Source organism: Argentina silus (assembly GCF_951799395.1).
Source record: "Argentina silus genome assembly, chromosome: 7".
Classification (NCBI taxonomy): Eukaryota; Metazoa; Chordata; class Actinopteri; order Argentiniformes; family Argentinidae; genus Argentina; species Argentina silus.
Window position 1 is genome coordinate 1,908,689 of NC_139661.1, and position 15,959 is coordinate 1,924,647.

The 15,959-nt window shown below is 39.1% G+C and overlaps 1 protein-coding gene across 4 annotated transcripts in view; it reads right to left on the minus strand.

Moving 5' to 3' along the window:
- Positions 1 to 15,959, minus strand: part of parp8 (poly (ADP-ribose) polymerase family, member 8) — an 80,921-nt gene that overhangs the window by 38,517 nt on the left and 26,445 nt on the right. For 2 of the 4 annotated variants that reach the window (XM_083674168.1, XM_083674166.1), the window contains exons 6-8: positions 13,121 to 13,150; positions 12,944 to 13,012; positions 10,767 to 10,861 (exon numbers count right to left, since the gene is read on the minus strand). In XM_083674168.1, coding sequence (XP_083530294.1) covers positions 10,767 to 10,861; positions 12,944 to 13,012; positions 13,121 to 13,150 — 194 coding nt within the window. The remainder of the gene's footprint in view (positions 1 to 10,766; positions 10,862 to 12,943; positions 13,013 to 13,120; positions 13,151 to 15,959) is intronic. The other 2 variants (XM_083674169.1, XM_083674167.1) reach the window with 1 other exon arrangement.

Sequence of the window (15,959 nt, forward strand, 5' to 3'; positions counted from 1 at the left end):
TGTTTTCAGTGTAATCATTGAATTACCATGCAAAAATAATGCAGTTTAGTCAGGACGTAAGAATCATAATCAAAATACAACAATTTGTATTTTAAAAAGCTACATATTGAATATATAGAGACTAACATATAATTGGTGATTGGTCATTGTTTTTTTGTATAAATAAAACAGTAAAAAACGTTTGCTTCACTTCTTTTTTCATTGTTACGTCTTTGCAATGAACTTGTTTGCCAGGGAATGTGAGATGCATTTTGGAAAGCTGTACTATAACGGTTTTGAAGGACAATAGGGAGCATATAAAAGTTCTTCTTAAACGTGCCAGACACACACATGCATACATGGGCACACACACACACACACACACACACACACACACACACACACACACACACACACACACGCACACACACAAAGAGTGAGGGTCGCTTCACTTGTCATCACCCGCTCTCTCCGTGCTGCGAGGGCAGAAAGCTGTCTAATTTTTTTTATGGTTCCATTTTTGCAATCAATTTGCTTGCCAGGGAAATTAATGTGGATATGAGAAGTTGTCAATGTCTGCCTTTAGAGATGAACTGATTTTCATCACCATATTCTCAGACAATCGCACCCCCACTGGCCAAGATTAATCTTTCCCCAGGTTTGGAAAGCTATCCACGTATTACTCATTGACTGTCCACTTTTGCTATTGCCTATTGTATAGCTTTACTTTATCTTAAATTTTGCCTGTATTGGATATCCAACAAATTTATTCAGCCCAAGACACTGGTAGTCGCCACTTGTATCAATAAACAAATCATTGACAGATTTGTGTGGTGATCATTTTTTTTATTTACGTTCTTATTCACATGTTTTCAAATACTGCTGACAAATCTTTTTTCTGATTTGTGCATACATTGTATTGGACACGATGTGTGTAAAATACTTTTTTGAAGGTTGTACTCATCAAAATAAGATAGCCTTCCGCAATTGCTTGCTCGATTGTTTCAGATCAAAGCAGAGCAGTTGAGGCATAGTTACAATAGGAGGGGCAGGGAGAGAGGACTCACTCCCACAGTCACGATCAAGCAAGAGAGCTGGAGTGAGTGAACAGGAGGGGGGATAGAGCAGAGCGTGTCCAAAACCAGGGGTGCATTTTTTTGTATGCCGGTACGTTCCTCCCAAATAGGCAATTGCATTATGATAAATAATGTGAGAACAAAACAAAATTACATTACATTATTTTATATGTTCCATGTTTTAACAAAAATCTAGATTTAGCCGACTGGTAGTTCTCAATGACAACTGTAGCAAACAAACCTGTGTCAACAAATCTCACTTTTGGTGCGTTTCTATTCACAGACTAAAACCTAAAATGCAGTGTGACTGGGGCAAGCTGTTCCCGAGCCAGGCAGGAGTTGAACTTTATAGTGATATACTGTATGGTTGATGGGGGAAGGTAATTTTTTTCCTCGATCGTTTCCGATTAACAAACAACAGCATGACAATTTATCCAGCACTCTCTCCCCCTTCAAACGATCCACCAAAAAGTGCTATACAAAATAAATGCATTATCATCCCACTGAAACCCAAAATCCTTACTCCTGTCTCTCATGAAAATTTGTTGCATTATTAAAGCCAACTCATGTTTATTCAAGTCAGACTGTGCTAAACATTTCCCCCACTTCTCTGCACTGTGAGAGAATGCTTGATGTAAATAGGAGTTAGTCCCATTGCTTGGTCCTCGTTAAAATAACCTGATATTTAAACCATTTCCACTCTTCATCTCTGCAATTCATGAGCTGCTATAATACACTTGATTTTGCCAATCTATTTGATAAGGCAAAGCATTCTCTTTGTCATGGCCTCGGTAGGCTAAAAAGGTTGGTCTAGCTTGTATACAGTAGTTTGACTTTATCTTCAATTTTGCCTGTAATGGATATCTGACTAATTTATATGAGGGGGCTACAGCCTAAAATGTTGCGAGGGGGTGAAGGGGGGGCTGTGTTGCATATGACATGTTAAATAAGCATTTCTGGTGACTTTTAACAGGAGAATGGGTGAATGTAATATGATTATTATGGAGTACGGTTACTGATGGCTGGTGCCATTCAAGATTAGATTTGTTTTTTTTGTGAGCATGGTGTTATTTATTTGAGCAGAGTGTGAGTGAGTATGTGTTAACGTTAGTGTTAAAGTGTTAAACGCTCTTTGCTTTGTGAGTGTGCTGTGGGGTGGCGGAATCGGGACAAATAGCCAAAATGTGAGGTGGTGCGCAGTGACATACAGTCGGCACCTGCTACTGTAGATTGCAGCGCCTAATTGGATTAGTTGAGATGGACATACTGACAAATATATGCAACGTTTATCAGAGCTGTTTATAGGCCTAGTGTCATAAACCTGAGATCCGATCATTTCATGCTTTTCACTCACACTAACCACTACGTTATTCTCCCGTCAAAAGATACCAGAATTGCTTGTTTAACATGTGATATGCAACACAGCCCCCCCTTCAACCCCTCATAACATTTTAGGCAGCACCCCCCTAACTGTAGCCCCCTCACATATTTTCCTGTCCTTGATACTGCATATTAGCTTCAAAACATGGTGTTACAGTAAAATTGCCCTTTTTGGCTCTCACATTACGTGTGAGCTCATTAGTGATCAAAATAATTGACTAAAACACTTTCCAGAAGATGAAAATAATCCGATGGTGGTTATTGTTTGTGCGTGCTGTGAAATGCAAGCTGACAAATGTAAACAAACATGGAAGTGCAAGACGCATATCCCATCCTTCACAGCTCGTCACCACATTGTGGTGGCTTTCGGCAGCACTTCACACTGTAGGCGGATTTACTTCACCTATTAAACCCCTACCTACTGTACAGTAGTCATGAAAATAGTTCCAGGTTTTTTTCCTTCGTGATTTTGAAATTGTATCAATGCTAATATGTTAAAAACAGACATTTAGGAAAAGTCTGGGAAGGAGGTGGCCATTGGTTTCACAACAGCGGTTATTTGATCAGAAGACATCTGCCATTATCACACTTATTATTGCACTGACATTATTGCACCTTTTGTCATATTTATTACTTATTATTGAATTGTTCCTGCTTTGTTGAGTGTGGAGCAAGGTCCAAAAACAACACCAATCTTCAATCAAGGCGATATTCCCAATCAAAAAGGGGCAGAAAAGGGTAACACTTTACTTGACACATCTTCTTAATAAAGTATTATAAAGAGGTTTTATTTTGTTCTGAAGTGTTATATATCATCTATGACACTGATGAAGCCAAGTAAGCACAAAGCAGGAGTCTGTGATATATCAGGAATACAGTTAGGTCCGGAAATATTTGGACAGTGACACAATTTTCATAATTTTGGCTCTGTACACCACCACAATGGATTTGAAAGGAAACAATCGAGATGCAATTGAAGTGACTTTCAGCTTGAACAAAAATATTGTATAAAACGTTTAGGAATTGCAACAATTTCCCCTATTTTCAGGGGCTCAAATGTAATTGGACAAATTAACAATCATAAATAAAATGTTCAGTTTTAATACTTTGTTAAGAATCCTTTGCAGGCAATGACTGCCTGAAGTCTGGAACCCATGGACGTCACCAAATGCTGGTTTTCCTTCTTTGTGATGCTTTGCCAGGCCTTTACTGCAGCTGTCTTCAGTTGTTGTTTGTTCGTGGGTCTTTCTGCCTTTAGTTTTGTCTTCAGCAAGTGAAATGCATGCTCGATCAGGTTGAGATCAGTTGATTGACTCAGCCATTGCAGAATATTCCACTTCTTTGCCTTAAAAGACTCCTGGGTTGCTTTCGCAGTATGTTTTGGGTCATTGTCCATCTGTACTGTGAAGCGCCGTCCAATCAACTTTGCTGAATTTGGCTGAATCTGAGCAGACAGTATATCCCTAGACACTTCAGAATTCATCCGGCTGTTTCTGACTTCTGTCACATCATCAATAAACACTAGTGACCCAGTGCCATTGGAAGCCATGCATGCCCATGCCATCACACTGCCTCCACCGTGTTTTATAGATGATGTGGTATGCTTCGGAATATGAGCAGTTCCAAGCCTTCTCCATACTTTTTTCTCCCCATCATGCTGGTACAGGTTGATCTTAGTTTCATCTGTCCAAAGAATGCTGTTCCAGAACTGGGCTGGCTTTTTTAGATGTTTTTTGGCAAAGTCTAATCTGGCCTTTCTATTCTTGAGGCTTATGAATGGTTTGCACCTTGTAACCCTCTGAACCCTCTGTATTTGCTCTCGTGAAGTTTTCTCTTTATGGTAGACTTGGATAATGATATGCCTACCTCCTGGAGAGTGTTCTTCACTTGGATAGATGTTGTGAAGGGGTTTTTCTTTACCATGTGAAGGATCCTGCGATCATCCACTACTGTTGTCTTCTGTCGACATTCAGGCCTTTTGGTTGCCGAGCTCACCAGTGCATTATTTTTCTCTCAGAATGTACCAAACTGTTGATTTGGCCACTCCTAATGTTGCTGCGATCTCTCTGATGGATTTTTTTGTTTCTGCAGGATGTAAGGATGGCCTGTTTCACTTGCATTGTGAGCTCCTTTGATCGCATGTTGTGTGTTCACAGCAACAGCTTTGCAAATGCCACAATGCAAATGCCACACTTGGAATCAACACAGACCTTTTACCTGCTTAATTGATACAGAAATAACAAAGGAATAGCCCACACCTGTCCATGAAACTGCTTTTGAGTCAATTGTCCAATTACTTTTGGTCCCTTGAAAAAGAGGGGGCTACATATAAAAGAGCTGTAATTCCTAAACCCTTCCTCCAATTTGAATATGAATACCCTCAAATTAAAGCTGAGAGTCTGCACTTTAAGCCCATTAAGCCCATTCATTATATAATTGTAACTTGAATATGTTTTGGTAAACAGCTAAAATAACATTTTTATACCATTATAAAATATACCAACGCTGTCATGCACCGCAACGTGTGAGCCATAGTTTAACAACTCACGGTGATCAATGAGACATGCTAGACTGCATGCAAAAGCAGCACATCCGTGAAGCGAGGATCGCTTCAAGCAGCATAGTTTTACGCTTTGAGTCTATATGTGTTGCATAGGCGCAGATGCAGAGAAATATAACACATAATGTCAAATATAAATTCACAAAATAATCTCAGTCACCCTAAAACTATATAGGAAAATTGCAAAAATCACCCCACATATTTAAAGATTCGGTATCGCATTTTAGGCTTGTATTAAAAAAAGAACAATGCAATTGTTGATGTCATGCAGATATAGTTCATGGTTTAGAGACGGTATCGCAGCGATACCACCACAGTCAACCTGACCTTTTCCACATATTTTATTTGAGGTATTTCATCTTGGCAATACAACCACCAGGGGGCATCGTTGAGCAATTTGAATGGATGGGCTTGTTGTGAAACAGTAGCTCATACCTGTATTTGCGTCTTCACGTGCCCAATTTCTGAGCTGAAATGGATTGCATGTTTTTATTTAATTTGTATTATTGTAATCCTTTTTTTTCATTCTGAATGAACAATAATGGCATCCTGTATGAATTACATGAGGAGTAGCCTATGACAAATCTTGTCTTCATGGACACTTGATAAAATTATGTCAGACATACAATATATCTGTCAGCGTTTCCTCTACCATTGAAATATGAAATTAGATATTAATGAGCGATATAATGTTTCTTAGCTGATTCTGCACATTTCAGCAGTAGGCTATATGGACACAGCACACCCAAAACACAAAGAGTGCAGTGCGTATTATGAATTTTCCACTTGAGTTCACGTGGAATGTATTGCACATGATTAAAATGAGAGTTTTCATGAAAAATTCAAAAACTTTGATGAAGCAATGACGAATAAATCTGTAGAAAGGTGTCAAGGGATAATGAGAGTGAGCAGGTGGGCCTAGAGTGAGGGACAGCGAGGGAAAGTAGGCTATTGCAGATCAGCTTATGAATGGCGAGATGGAGAGAGGAAATTATTTAAGTAGGCTATCAAGGTATTTTAATGGGGACCAAGATCTCACATCTCTGTTGTAATGACACAGGTCTGTTTGCTACAGTTGCCATAGAGAACAACATTTTTTTGTTAAAACATGAAACAAATTAAATAATGTAATTTAATCTTGTTTTGTGCACACATTTCTTATCATAATGCCATTGCAAACCTCTCCTGCTCTGCTTCACCCCACCCTAAAGGCTGTGAAAACCTGAAGCGGGTCACAGGGAATTAAACGTCCAGAAAAAAAAGTCTGTTTTGCACAGGCATCTCTGTCTCAGCCTCTCATTTATTATATATGCTACTTATCTATCCAGTCTCAGTCACACTGAAAGACCCCCTCCAAAGGGGTGAAAATGGCTGTGTGTCACATGGTATACCTGACAATCAGAATTTTCCGATTAATCGACACTTAACGACCCCCCCATCCATGGTCAGTGGAACAATGGCCAACAGAGCAGTTCCAACAGTGTAGACTCAAATGAATAAACCTTCACCTTCACTCCTCTGTTATAATCATTATTATTTGTATTTATTTAATTTCTTTACATTTTAGCATTGTTAGAATTTCTAAATTACAAATAGACCACCAACGTCAAGTAATTAGAACGATAATTTCTCCCAAGCGTCCCAATCTGTCTTTCCTCACTGATGATAATGCCATCAAAACTCACATCAGAACCGTGAACACAATTTGTTGTTTAAGTATTGGAGCAGAAAGACCAGGAGGAGGATAAGTGTGGATGAACAAATACTGATGCCATTGCGTAAAGGTGCATAGCCTGAGGGTACAGTAGTGTCCAATATTATCAACAAATAACCTGTATCTGGTATGTATTCATGCATCTATACATTATACATTATTTTGTGCTTTTTTGCACTTGTTACCAAGCGTTATTGGCACTTCTATTTGTGCCCTGGTCAGGTGAACTTGCTGGTTGGGGTAGAAAGCATTTCGAGGATATTTGAAAAACACGAGTTGGTCCCAGTGCTTGGTCCGTTAAGATAACCTGATGTTTAAACCATTTTCACTCTTCATCTCTGTAATTCAGATGCTATAATAAACTTGATTTTGCCAATCAAGCCGATAAGGCAAGCTGACCATCACCAACCATTCTCTCTCTCATTTTTATTTGAGTGATTATTTTATTTGGAGGGAACACCAATAAAGTGCAATGTCAGCACTGTCAGTAAATCCTTCACAGCTTGTCACCACATTGTGGTGGCTTTCAGCAGCACTTCACAGGTCTTCACAACTCGTGTCTGCTGCAGCAGCGGCATTGAGGTAGACCACCATTGCCATGGCAATATGAACCTTTTTAACACTGGTGTACTGTAGCCTCCCGTTATGAAGTGTGGCCGAAATTATGTTCACATACTGTAGCTTCCCTTTATGAAATATAGCCTATTTTGTCATCAGTAGGGAAGTCACGGTGCACCGGTACTACCGTAAACCATGGTGGTGTTAAGTTTCAGCAGGATTGGTAAAGGATAGGAATATAGCATATAGACTGCTGAGTAGGCTCTAGGACAGGATATTAATTTTCTCTCCCATGCCATCCTCTACTCTGAATAGTTAGCATACTTCATGGCTAAAGTTCCACAATGTTTTATGACTGCATTGCTATGAATGTATTTCATATAAGTGGTGTTATCGAGATGGCCGATAAGGTTGGCATGGGGGGGTGTATGCACTCTTATCGTGGCATTGAGAGCAACGAGAGCATCTCCCTGACAGTGCCATCGTCCTTAGGTTTACTCCACGCATTCATTTTTCATGAGATCATCAGGATGACTTTGTTGCTATGCCCAAGGCTAACTGTCACCATGGTTACACATCACATCCCCCATGACGACGATGGCCGCGTTTGTGTCTGCAAAGCTGGGTGCTTTAAGGGAGTAATCCTCTTTTCTCTCCCCGGCAAGAGATATTTCATACACATTTAGACCTAAGAGCCCACTCAAGTACAGTATGGGTGGGAACATTTCTTATATCAGAGGAAATTAGAGAATCACTATAGTTTTCATAAAATATAAAGGTTCTGCATTGAGAAAGGCATTATTTTTTATGCCAGAACTTGCTGTCACAACGATAAAGATATTTGATCAAAACCTTTCCAAGATAGATAATATTTACTAATATATAAAACAGACCCTTGGTTTTCTGTTCAGATCATGTGGTCAGGAAAAACTCAGGGCCCTGTATAATAGTTTTTGGCTCTGTAGTAGGGCTGGGTATAGCTTAAAATTCATATCTCAATATTTTCTGTGGTACACAATATATATATTCCTTAATTTATTCCCTTATAGCTTGTATGAGGCTCAACATGAAGTTCAAATATACTTCTTATTCAAAAAAACAGTCTGCATTTACAATGTACAAGTAGTTTCTATGTCTGTTTGTTCTGGTAGAACACACAGCAGTTTTTGCCTGAAATAAGAAACATTTACATTTAAATTACACATATACAGTATATTTCTTTGAGAGGCTAGCCTAACTTGTTTTGAGTTTTGCCCTAACATAGATAGCTGAAGCAAGTACACAAAGTTTCTTTCGAAACTCTTATGTTCTATAAAAGTAAATAAAGTTAAAATGTTGTTTTTGCCTAGGTATTTATTACTAACAGAATCCAAACAAAATCCTGACAAGACAACACATAATTGTTAAATATGTTTATGTAAGATATGCAAGATTTTGTTGTGCACAGATCCGCTATTCTTCTCTGCTATCCGCTATTCTTCTCTGCAAACAGCAGTCAAGCCAACTGCTGTGCTCCTCTGAAACATGAATTGTCAGGTGGCGCGCGGCCATAGCTCCAGTACGTGAATGCAAACAGAAGAGGATGAGAGGTTGGCTTTGCCAGACTCTGCGGTCAGTGCTTGATTTGGGCTTATGCACTGTATAAAGCGTATGGGGTATTACAGAAGGGGGGAAACTACACAAATACTGTATGTCGACATACTGTAAGAAAAATGCTTGTAAAAATAATAAAATACACAAAATAATACACTGAATTGATACACACAATTCAGCTCATGCCCATTTCATGCATACAATTACATTGAGTATATTGTTAAAACTCGATATACCTCCCAGCCTACCTTAAAGCAACCTCAATGAATGATTGTAAATGCATTAAAATGCACACAGCTGGTTCGTAACGGCATTGTTCGAACCCTCCTAAAATCTTCACTCCTATCGCTCTTTAAAGGGAATTCAGATTTTCTTGGAAACACTTGTGGAGGCCCACAAGTGAGGTCAAGCTGAGGACAGCGTCTGAGGGAGTATTATATAAAGGATTTATGGGTTTGTTTTCTCCCCAACAAACAAGTTATATTCAAAAACATGTGTTTTGAGCACTTTATACAATTTATTTTGCATAACTTGGAATTGTATGACTACTTCTGCTGAAGAACGCCCTTGGTGTTCTGACTTCAAATCATTATGAAAAAAATTGCCCCTAAATATCCAGGATGTAAATTGTATAGACAAATGCATAGACAAACATGGGGACAAAAGCCCCACATTGTGTCCTTCACAAAGTTGCTCTTGATAAAACATTTTATGTTGGCGTTAAACACAGCTAAAGTTGAGCTCTCCCCAAATAGTCCCCTCCATTAGCCCTTGTCGAGGGCACTCGGGTGTGTGTTCCAATCCCCATCCCACTCTCTCTGTCTTTCTCAGGGCAGACACTGGAGCAATCAAGGACTCATCAAGCAGAGAGAGTCGGACACTTAGCAGATTGGCTCAGGGTGGTCATTTGGCTGGCCAGGGTTTAAAGGCGAGAAGCCCTAGCAATCTTTGACAAATTTAGAGGGGGGGGGGGGTTGGCATGGCGGGCCCCAGAGGCTAAAGGACCTTTCATCTCCACCACGACAATCCAGGGCCCACGAGTGGCCTGGAGCCACTGAGTCACCGGCCACAATCATAATGCAGCTGACCTTGGCTCTCCTCCACCTGTCTGAGGCTGCTGCTGTTGTGTGTCTTTATAGGAGGGTCTTTATAGTGAGGTAGGCCAGGCTATTTCAAGAAGCAAAGTGAACACTCTTGAGTAAAAGGTGTACTTCTCAATCTCTTTTTCAGATTACATGAAGGGTGGGCATTCTCAATAATACAGTAATTACCAATGACTTATTTTAATTATGTGATAGCTTCTACCGAAACCAAACATGAGCGAGATACATTTGCCAGTATCCAACCATCTGTTTATAAACAGAAACGGTAGGACCTCCCTGTGGGTGGCATGCCTTTAAGTGTGAGAAGTATTTTAGACAAACACTCATAAACCAAAGTATTCAGTCATCACTGACTGTCCAGGATGACTCACACGTAATGAGAGACAAATAAATCCATGGTTCATAACTGAAGTAGGTCTATTGCAAGTACAGTGCAGAGCAGATATCCCAAAGTAAACTAATGCAAGTGCATATAGAGGAACAGTTAAAAACAACACATCAACCAGACAGTGATACTCTTTTAACACCCTTGCGACTATTGCACTATGCAAACTGTAAAACTGCCAGTCTTCTACACCTTGCATACTCATTGTACATAATGTTGTGTTATACTGTATGTATTATCTGTCTTGTCTCATTGCTGTATATATCAGTAAATGAAGAGCTTCCCACCACGCTTTCATGAAAACTAATTCCACCAACTTTGGTTGTATGACAATAAAATCACCTTGTATCTTGTAAGAAAAAGACAAGAGAAAGAGAGGGACGGGGCAGACAAAAGCAATGTTCTTTTTTTTTTTTACCTGAGAGATACTGCATGGTGTCCGTATAATTCCCTCACCGCTGCCAGGTCCGCCTCCAGCTGGGGGTGCTTGTGGAGCTCGCCATCATAGTTCACCTATCAAAAAGAGACTTGTGGGTCCGCTGACTGATTCTTTGACCGATCAAAAGAGCCAGTTGATGAATGGCCAGTCGATTTGCATATCAGGACATACAGTGACCTGCGTAAGTAATGTAATATGTAAAAAAGGGACTATGCATACTGAATGGTGAAATCAATATGAACACAAATACAATCAAATAAAAGTTGAGAGTCTCTACTTTAACCACATTGTAATGGTTTGAAAATCCCAACTTTTGGAGAGTAGAGCCAAAAGAAGAAAAAATGCTTCACTGTCCCATTACTTACGCAGGGAACTGTATATCAGGGTTTTTTTTTTAGCTCTAATTTGTGATTCGTAACCATTGAGATTTTTTCAATCTATGAGGCCTATTTTTCTATGAGCCCTTTGCCATTCCCTCCACAAGATGGTACCATCTTAGGGAACAGGAAGAAATATTGTGGATTCATTTGGAGAGATCTCCAAATAGACTCATAGCATGACCAATCAGGCTGTCTGCCCAAAGAAAGCCAATGAACACCTCGAACAAGCAGGATGCCATTTTTAAAACAGAAAGGGATATAACATCTTAAAATGTCTCAGCAGTGAATAGTAAAGGATCTAGCATCTTAACATTTCTAGAGCAGTAAAGGATGTTTTGATCTTGTCTGGTAAGATCAAAAATATGATCCAAAATGCAGAAGAAGATGATATGTTTGACAGCTCTGAGTGTGCCTACCTACATCCTTTAATCAGAATTTTCAAAAAACTTTCATGAAGAACAAAAGACTGTCTTTGGGTGGGTGAGATAAAAATAACTACCTAACTCCACAAATATGTCATCTCCAATTCCGTTTCATTTTCAACATTATCACTTAAATAAATTAAGAAATCCACATAACAGCTGTCAGCAGACACATTTAAGACAATAGTGGATTACTTGCGTGATTCATATTCTCTTTAGAATGCAAGGGCTGTGTTGTTTACAATGGAAACAGTTTAACAGTATGGGTACAACATTAAACACATAACTAAGGAAAGAAAACAATAGACCCTTTTGAAAATAACTTGCTAACTGGTGATGAAACATAAACACCAGTTAGCAAGTTATTATCACTTGAAATGCACTCACATCCAGTGTTTTGAGTTGAAGTGCACCTCCATAACATCATATAAGCACATCCCAGTTAAAGAAAAAAATGCATAACACCATCACGACACAAAACAGATAAGAACGTGATAAAAGTCTGCAGTCATCATCGGTTATGGCTTATTACGATACAGACTGGATCCATCTTATGATGGCATTATAGCAGTGTACGAACCTAGAGTGAACTGTAACCGTCCCCCAAGGCCAGATATTAGAGTTTTCTGGACGCTAGTGAGCAATAGCCAGGGGTGGCTGGTGGAGGTAGAAATCGAAGGACACACGTTTGATACCATTGCTCATGCCATGATTTCTACCTCCATCAGCCTCCCCTGTGAGAAATAGCCCATAGCCCATACAATATATGCCGATGACACTTTTCCCTGTGCACCAACACAGTGTAAAATACACGTCAGAAGGAAATGGGCTTATTATTGGGACTGACTATGGAACAAGGGGCATCAGGGGCTATTTACCGCTAGCCTAGTGTGGTGGGTTATGTGTCATAATCTGAGCTATGACAAGCTAATAAGTCAAACCAACTTGCCACCATCTCCATCAGAGTTCACCGCCCACGTTAATGGATTTGCGGTAATTTGCTCCGCCGTACAGCCAATATGATGCATACAGAGAAAAGTCACTTGTGAGGCCATTCATTTCGATGATGGAAAAGTCCCTGCTGAAATGAAGAATTAGCCACTAGCCCATTTCTTAGCAGACTGACTGAAAATATTTAAAAAGTGCTTTATACTTGATGAGCTTTCCGACTATTGAAATCAAAAGGGTTCATGCTCAGGTGGTGCTGCAAAGGGAGCCATTCCCAGCTCCTCACTATTTTAAGTAACTCTCACAGCCAAAGTCGCTTAAAGAGGTCTGTGGATTTATGACTTAATTGTAATAGATAATGCTATGATATCATATTTCAAGTTTGCAAATGACACTTTATGCTTACCTGACCTCCATAGTAGAACTCCTCAGAATCATTGTCTCCCTCGGAATCCTCCTCTATGGCATAATGGCACTGGGAGATACAGTACAAGTGAGTTATCATTGACATTCATTCATTCATGTTCTGAAATTACACTTTTTACCAGCAAAGATTTATACTGTGCCTTGAAAAAGTATTCACCCCCCATTTCAATTTGTTTTGCCTCAGAGCCTGAAATGTAAACATGATGAATTAGGATTTTTCTCTGTGAAAACTCTATACATTTATATATTAAAAAAAAAAAAAAAAAAAAAAAAAAAAAAGGACAGTAAACATGTTGTCCCGCACGAATGATGTCCTCTACAAAAGGAGAGTGATGGAGAAGCTTGTACAAGACGTTCATTCATAAACTTTTTACTATAACACTCTGATTGTCTCTTTTACAGTGCTGAGTCAAGCACAGGGAGGGCTTTTCTCTTGGTGCGATCACCCTCTGTGACCAAAGAGAACAATTATTTGGGCACCACTATTCTACTACCATACTAAATCTATTGATATAAGACACCTTTTTGTTCAAATACAAATTTCACCAATAGGCTAAGACAAAATATGTGCACAGGCAAATTATTTGGTGACAAATGCGAATGACTATAAACCTAGGCTACACAACTCTGGTTTCCGTATTGATATAGGCCAAGTTTTGGTATTAAATTATGCTGGTATACTTATTATAAAATATTATTCCCAAATGTGTTATAGGCCTACTGCATTAGGCTACACTCCTTCAGCTGCATTCATAGCCAGACTGAAATGTATGTGCTTATTTGTTTCATTATCATGTTTCATTGCTTCTTATAGTTTTGCATTGATTTTTCCAAATCTGCTAGGCTATAGGCCTATTGCATTAGGCTACACTCCTAGCTCTCCACATTGCACCCTATTATGATATTTTTAATGATGAATCTGCATCACCTCGAAACTCTTAAACAGTCTCTATGGCAATACCCATCATTCATCCAAGTTTCATCAAAATTGTCCCAATGGTGTCGGAGAAAAAGCCTGTGACATACAAATGGACAGAGACCGAATCATAGTCCTCTCCCCGATTTCATCATTGGGGGACAACAAACAGCCTAATCAACACAGTGTGTAATTGAGTCTCTAATCAACTGAGGGAACTTACAAAGTCAAGGATATTCATTCTGCAATCATGTGAACTATTATTATGCACTTCATTAGGTATATAGTCGTTTGTCTTGTTGCTTCATTACTAGAGACCGACAGATATATCAGAGCACCAATATTATCGGCCAATATTTACAGACATATCTGTATTGTCCTCCGATAAAGCAACGATACAGCACTAAAAATGTGTGTCAGCCTCACATTCCAAAATTATAGAAAATCTGTGTAATTCGTTTTTTTCAGAGCAATATAGACATACAGTGCCCTATGTCAGTAATGGGACAGTGAATCATTGTTTCTTCTTTCGGCTCTACGCTTCTTCAGATTTAAACCCAATTGAACATGCATTTAATTTCCTGATGATAAGATTTTTTATGCAAAAAGACCTCAAAGCAAACAACAACTGAAGATGGCTGCAGTACAGGCCTGGCAGAGCATCACCAGAGAAGATACCCAGCATCTGGTGGGGTCAATGGGTCGCAGACTTCAGGCAGCTATTGCATGCAAAATAATGTCCACCAAACCCTTAACATGAGTGCTTAATTGAACATTTAATAAATCTGTCTCATTACTTTTGGGTACCCTAAAATAGGGGGACTATGCATAAAAAGTAGTGTAATTTCTGAATGGTGAAACCAATATGTACACAAATACCATAAAATAAAATCTGATAATTTCTACTTAAACCTCATAGTAATTGTTTGATTTAAACTCCAAACGTTTGGAGTGTAGTGCCAAAAAAAGAAAAAAAAAATGCTTCACTGTCCCATTACTTACACAGGGCACTGTATATTGATTTTTAGGAATTAATAAACGTGTTTATTGGTGTTTGCTGTTACCTGAGTGCCTACTGAAGTGGCTGAATTTAGCAAAGTAACGTTAGCTCTTTGGACTGCAGTCAATTAGCAGTTGCGAACTAAAAAGATGTTACTGAACACACCAATAATTTATTTCAACAGTTAACATGGCTACCTTGTATCCATGAATTTCAGAGTCGGACGTTGGAGATAAAAGTTATCACAAGCAGCTTGGGTGCATAGTTCCAATCAACCATATCAGCATGGACTGCACAACACAGGTTTGTCGTACCCCACTGATGAAATCAGGGAGGGGACTATGATTCGGTCTCTGTCCGTTCGTATGTCACAAGCTTTATCTCTGACATCACTACGACAATTTTGACGAAACTTAGGTGAATGATGAGTCTTGCCATAGAGATTGTTTAGGAGTTTCAAGGTGATGCCGATTCATCGTGACAGTGCAGCTAAACGTCATAACGGCATGCAAAGAGGAGAGCACACCTCACGTTTTGGCCAATTAACTGTTTTCAAATAATATTGTAAAATCCTTTCAAATGGATCTAATAAGCACTACAAGGTCCGGTAATTATTCAGCCTCCCTCAAATCCGTGGACTGCCTTGAAATAAATGCAATTGGCTGTAAGAAGCAAAACTGATAATTAATGAAATAAGCACTACACATTCCGGTAACTTTTCAGTCATACATTTGAATAATTGTCACCAATTCACACAAGGAGAGGCACCAGATCATTTGTGGGGGACATGTTTACTGTACACTTGTTTACTCTTTTGAAGAGAGCGGAATTTACCACTTTGATCAAGTTTGTCTTGGGGAGGGGGAGGGCTGGAATAAACCATTACTGGAAATTACAGTGGTTGGCAAACAGAAAATGAAGGTGACATTCTAACAGTATGTTTTAAGAATGCTTTTCACAGTGCATTTTTTTGTATGTTTTTGCAAATTAAATATAACTGAGTATAACCAAAATAATTCAGTGGTTGATCAAACTGTCACAACAAGTTAGCTTGAATAGCAAATCACTGATATCAATATG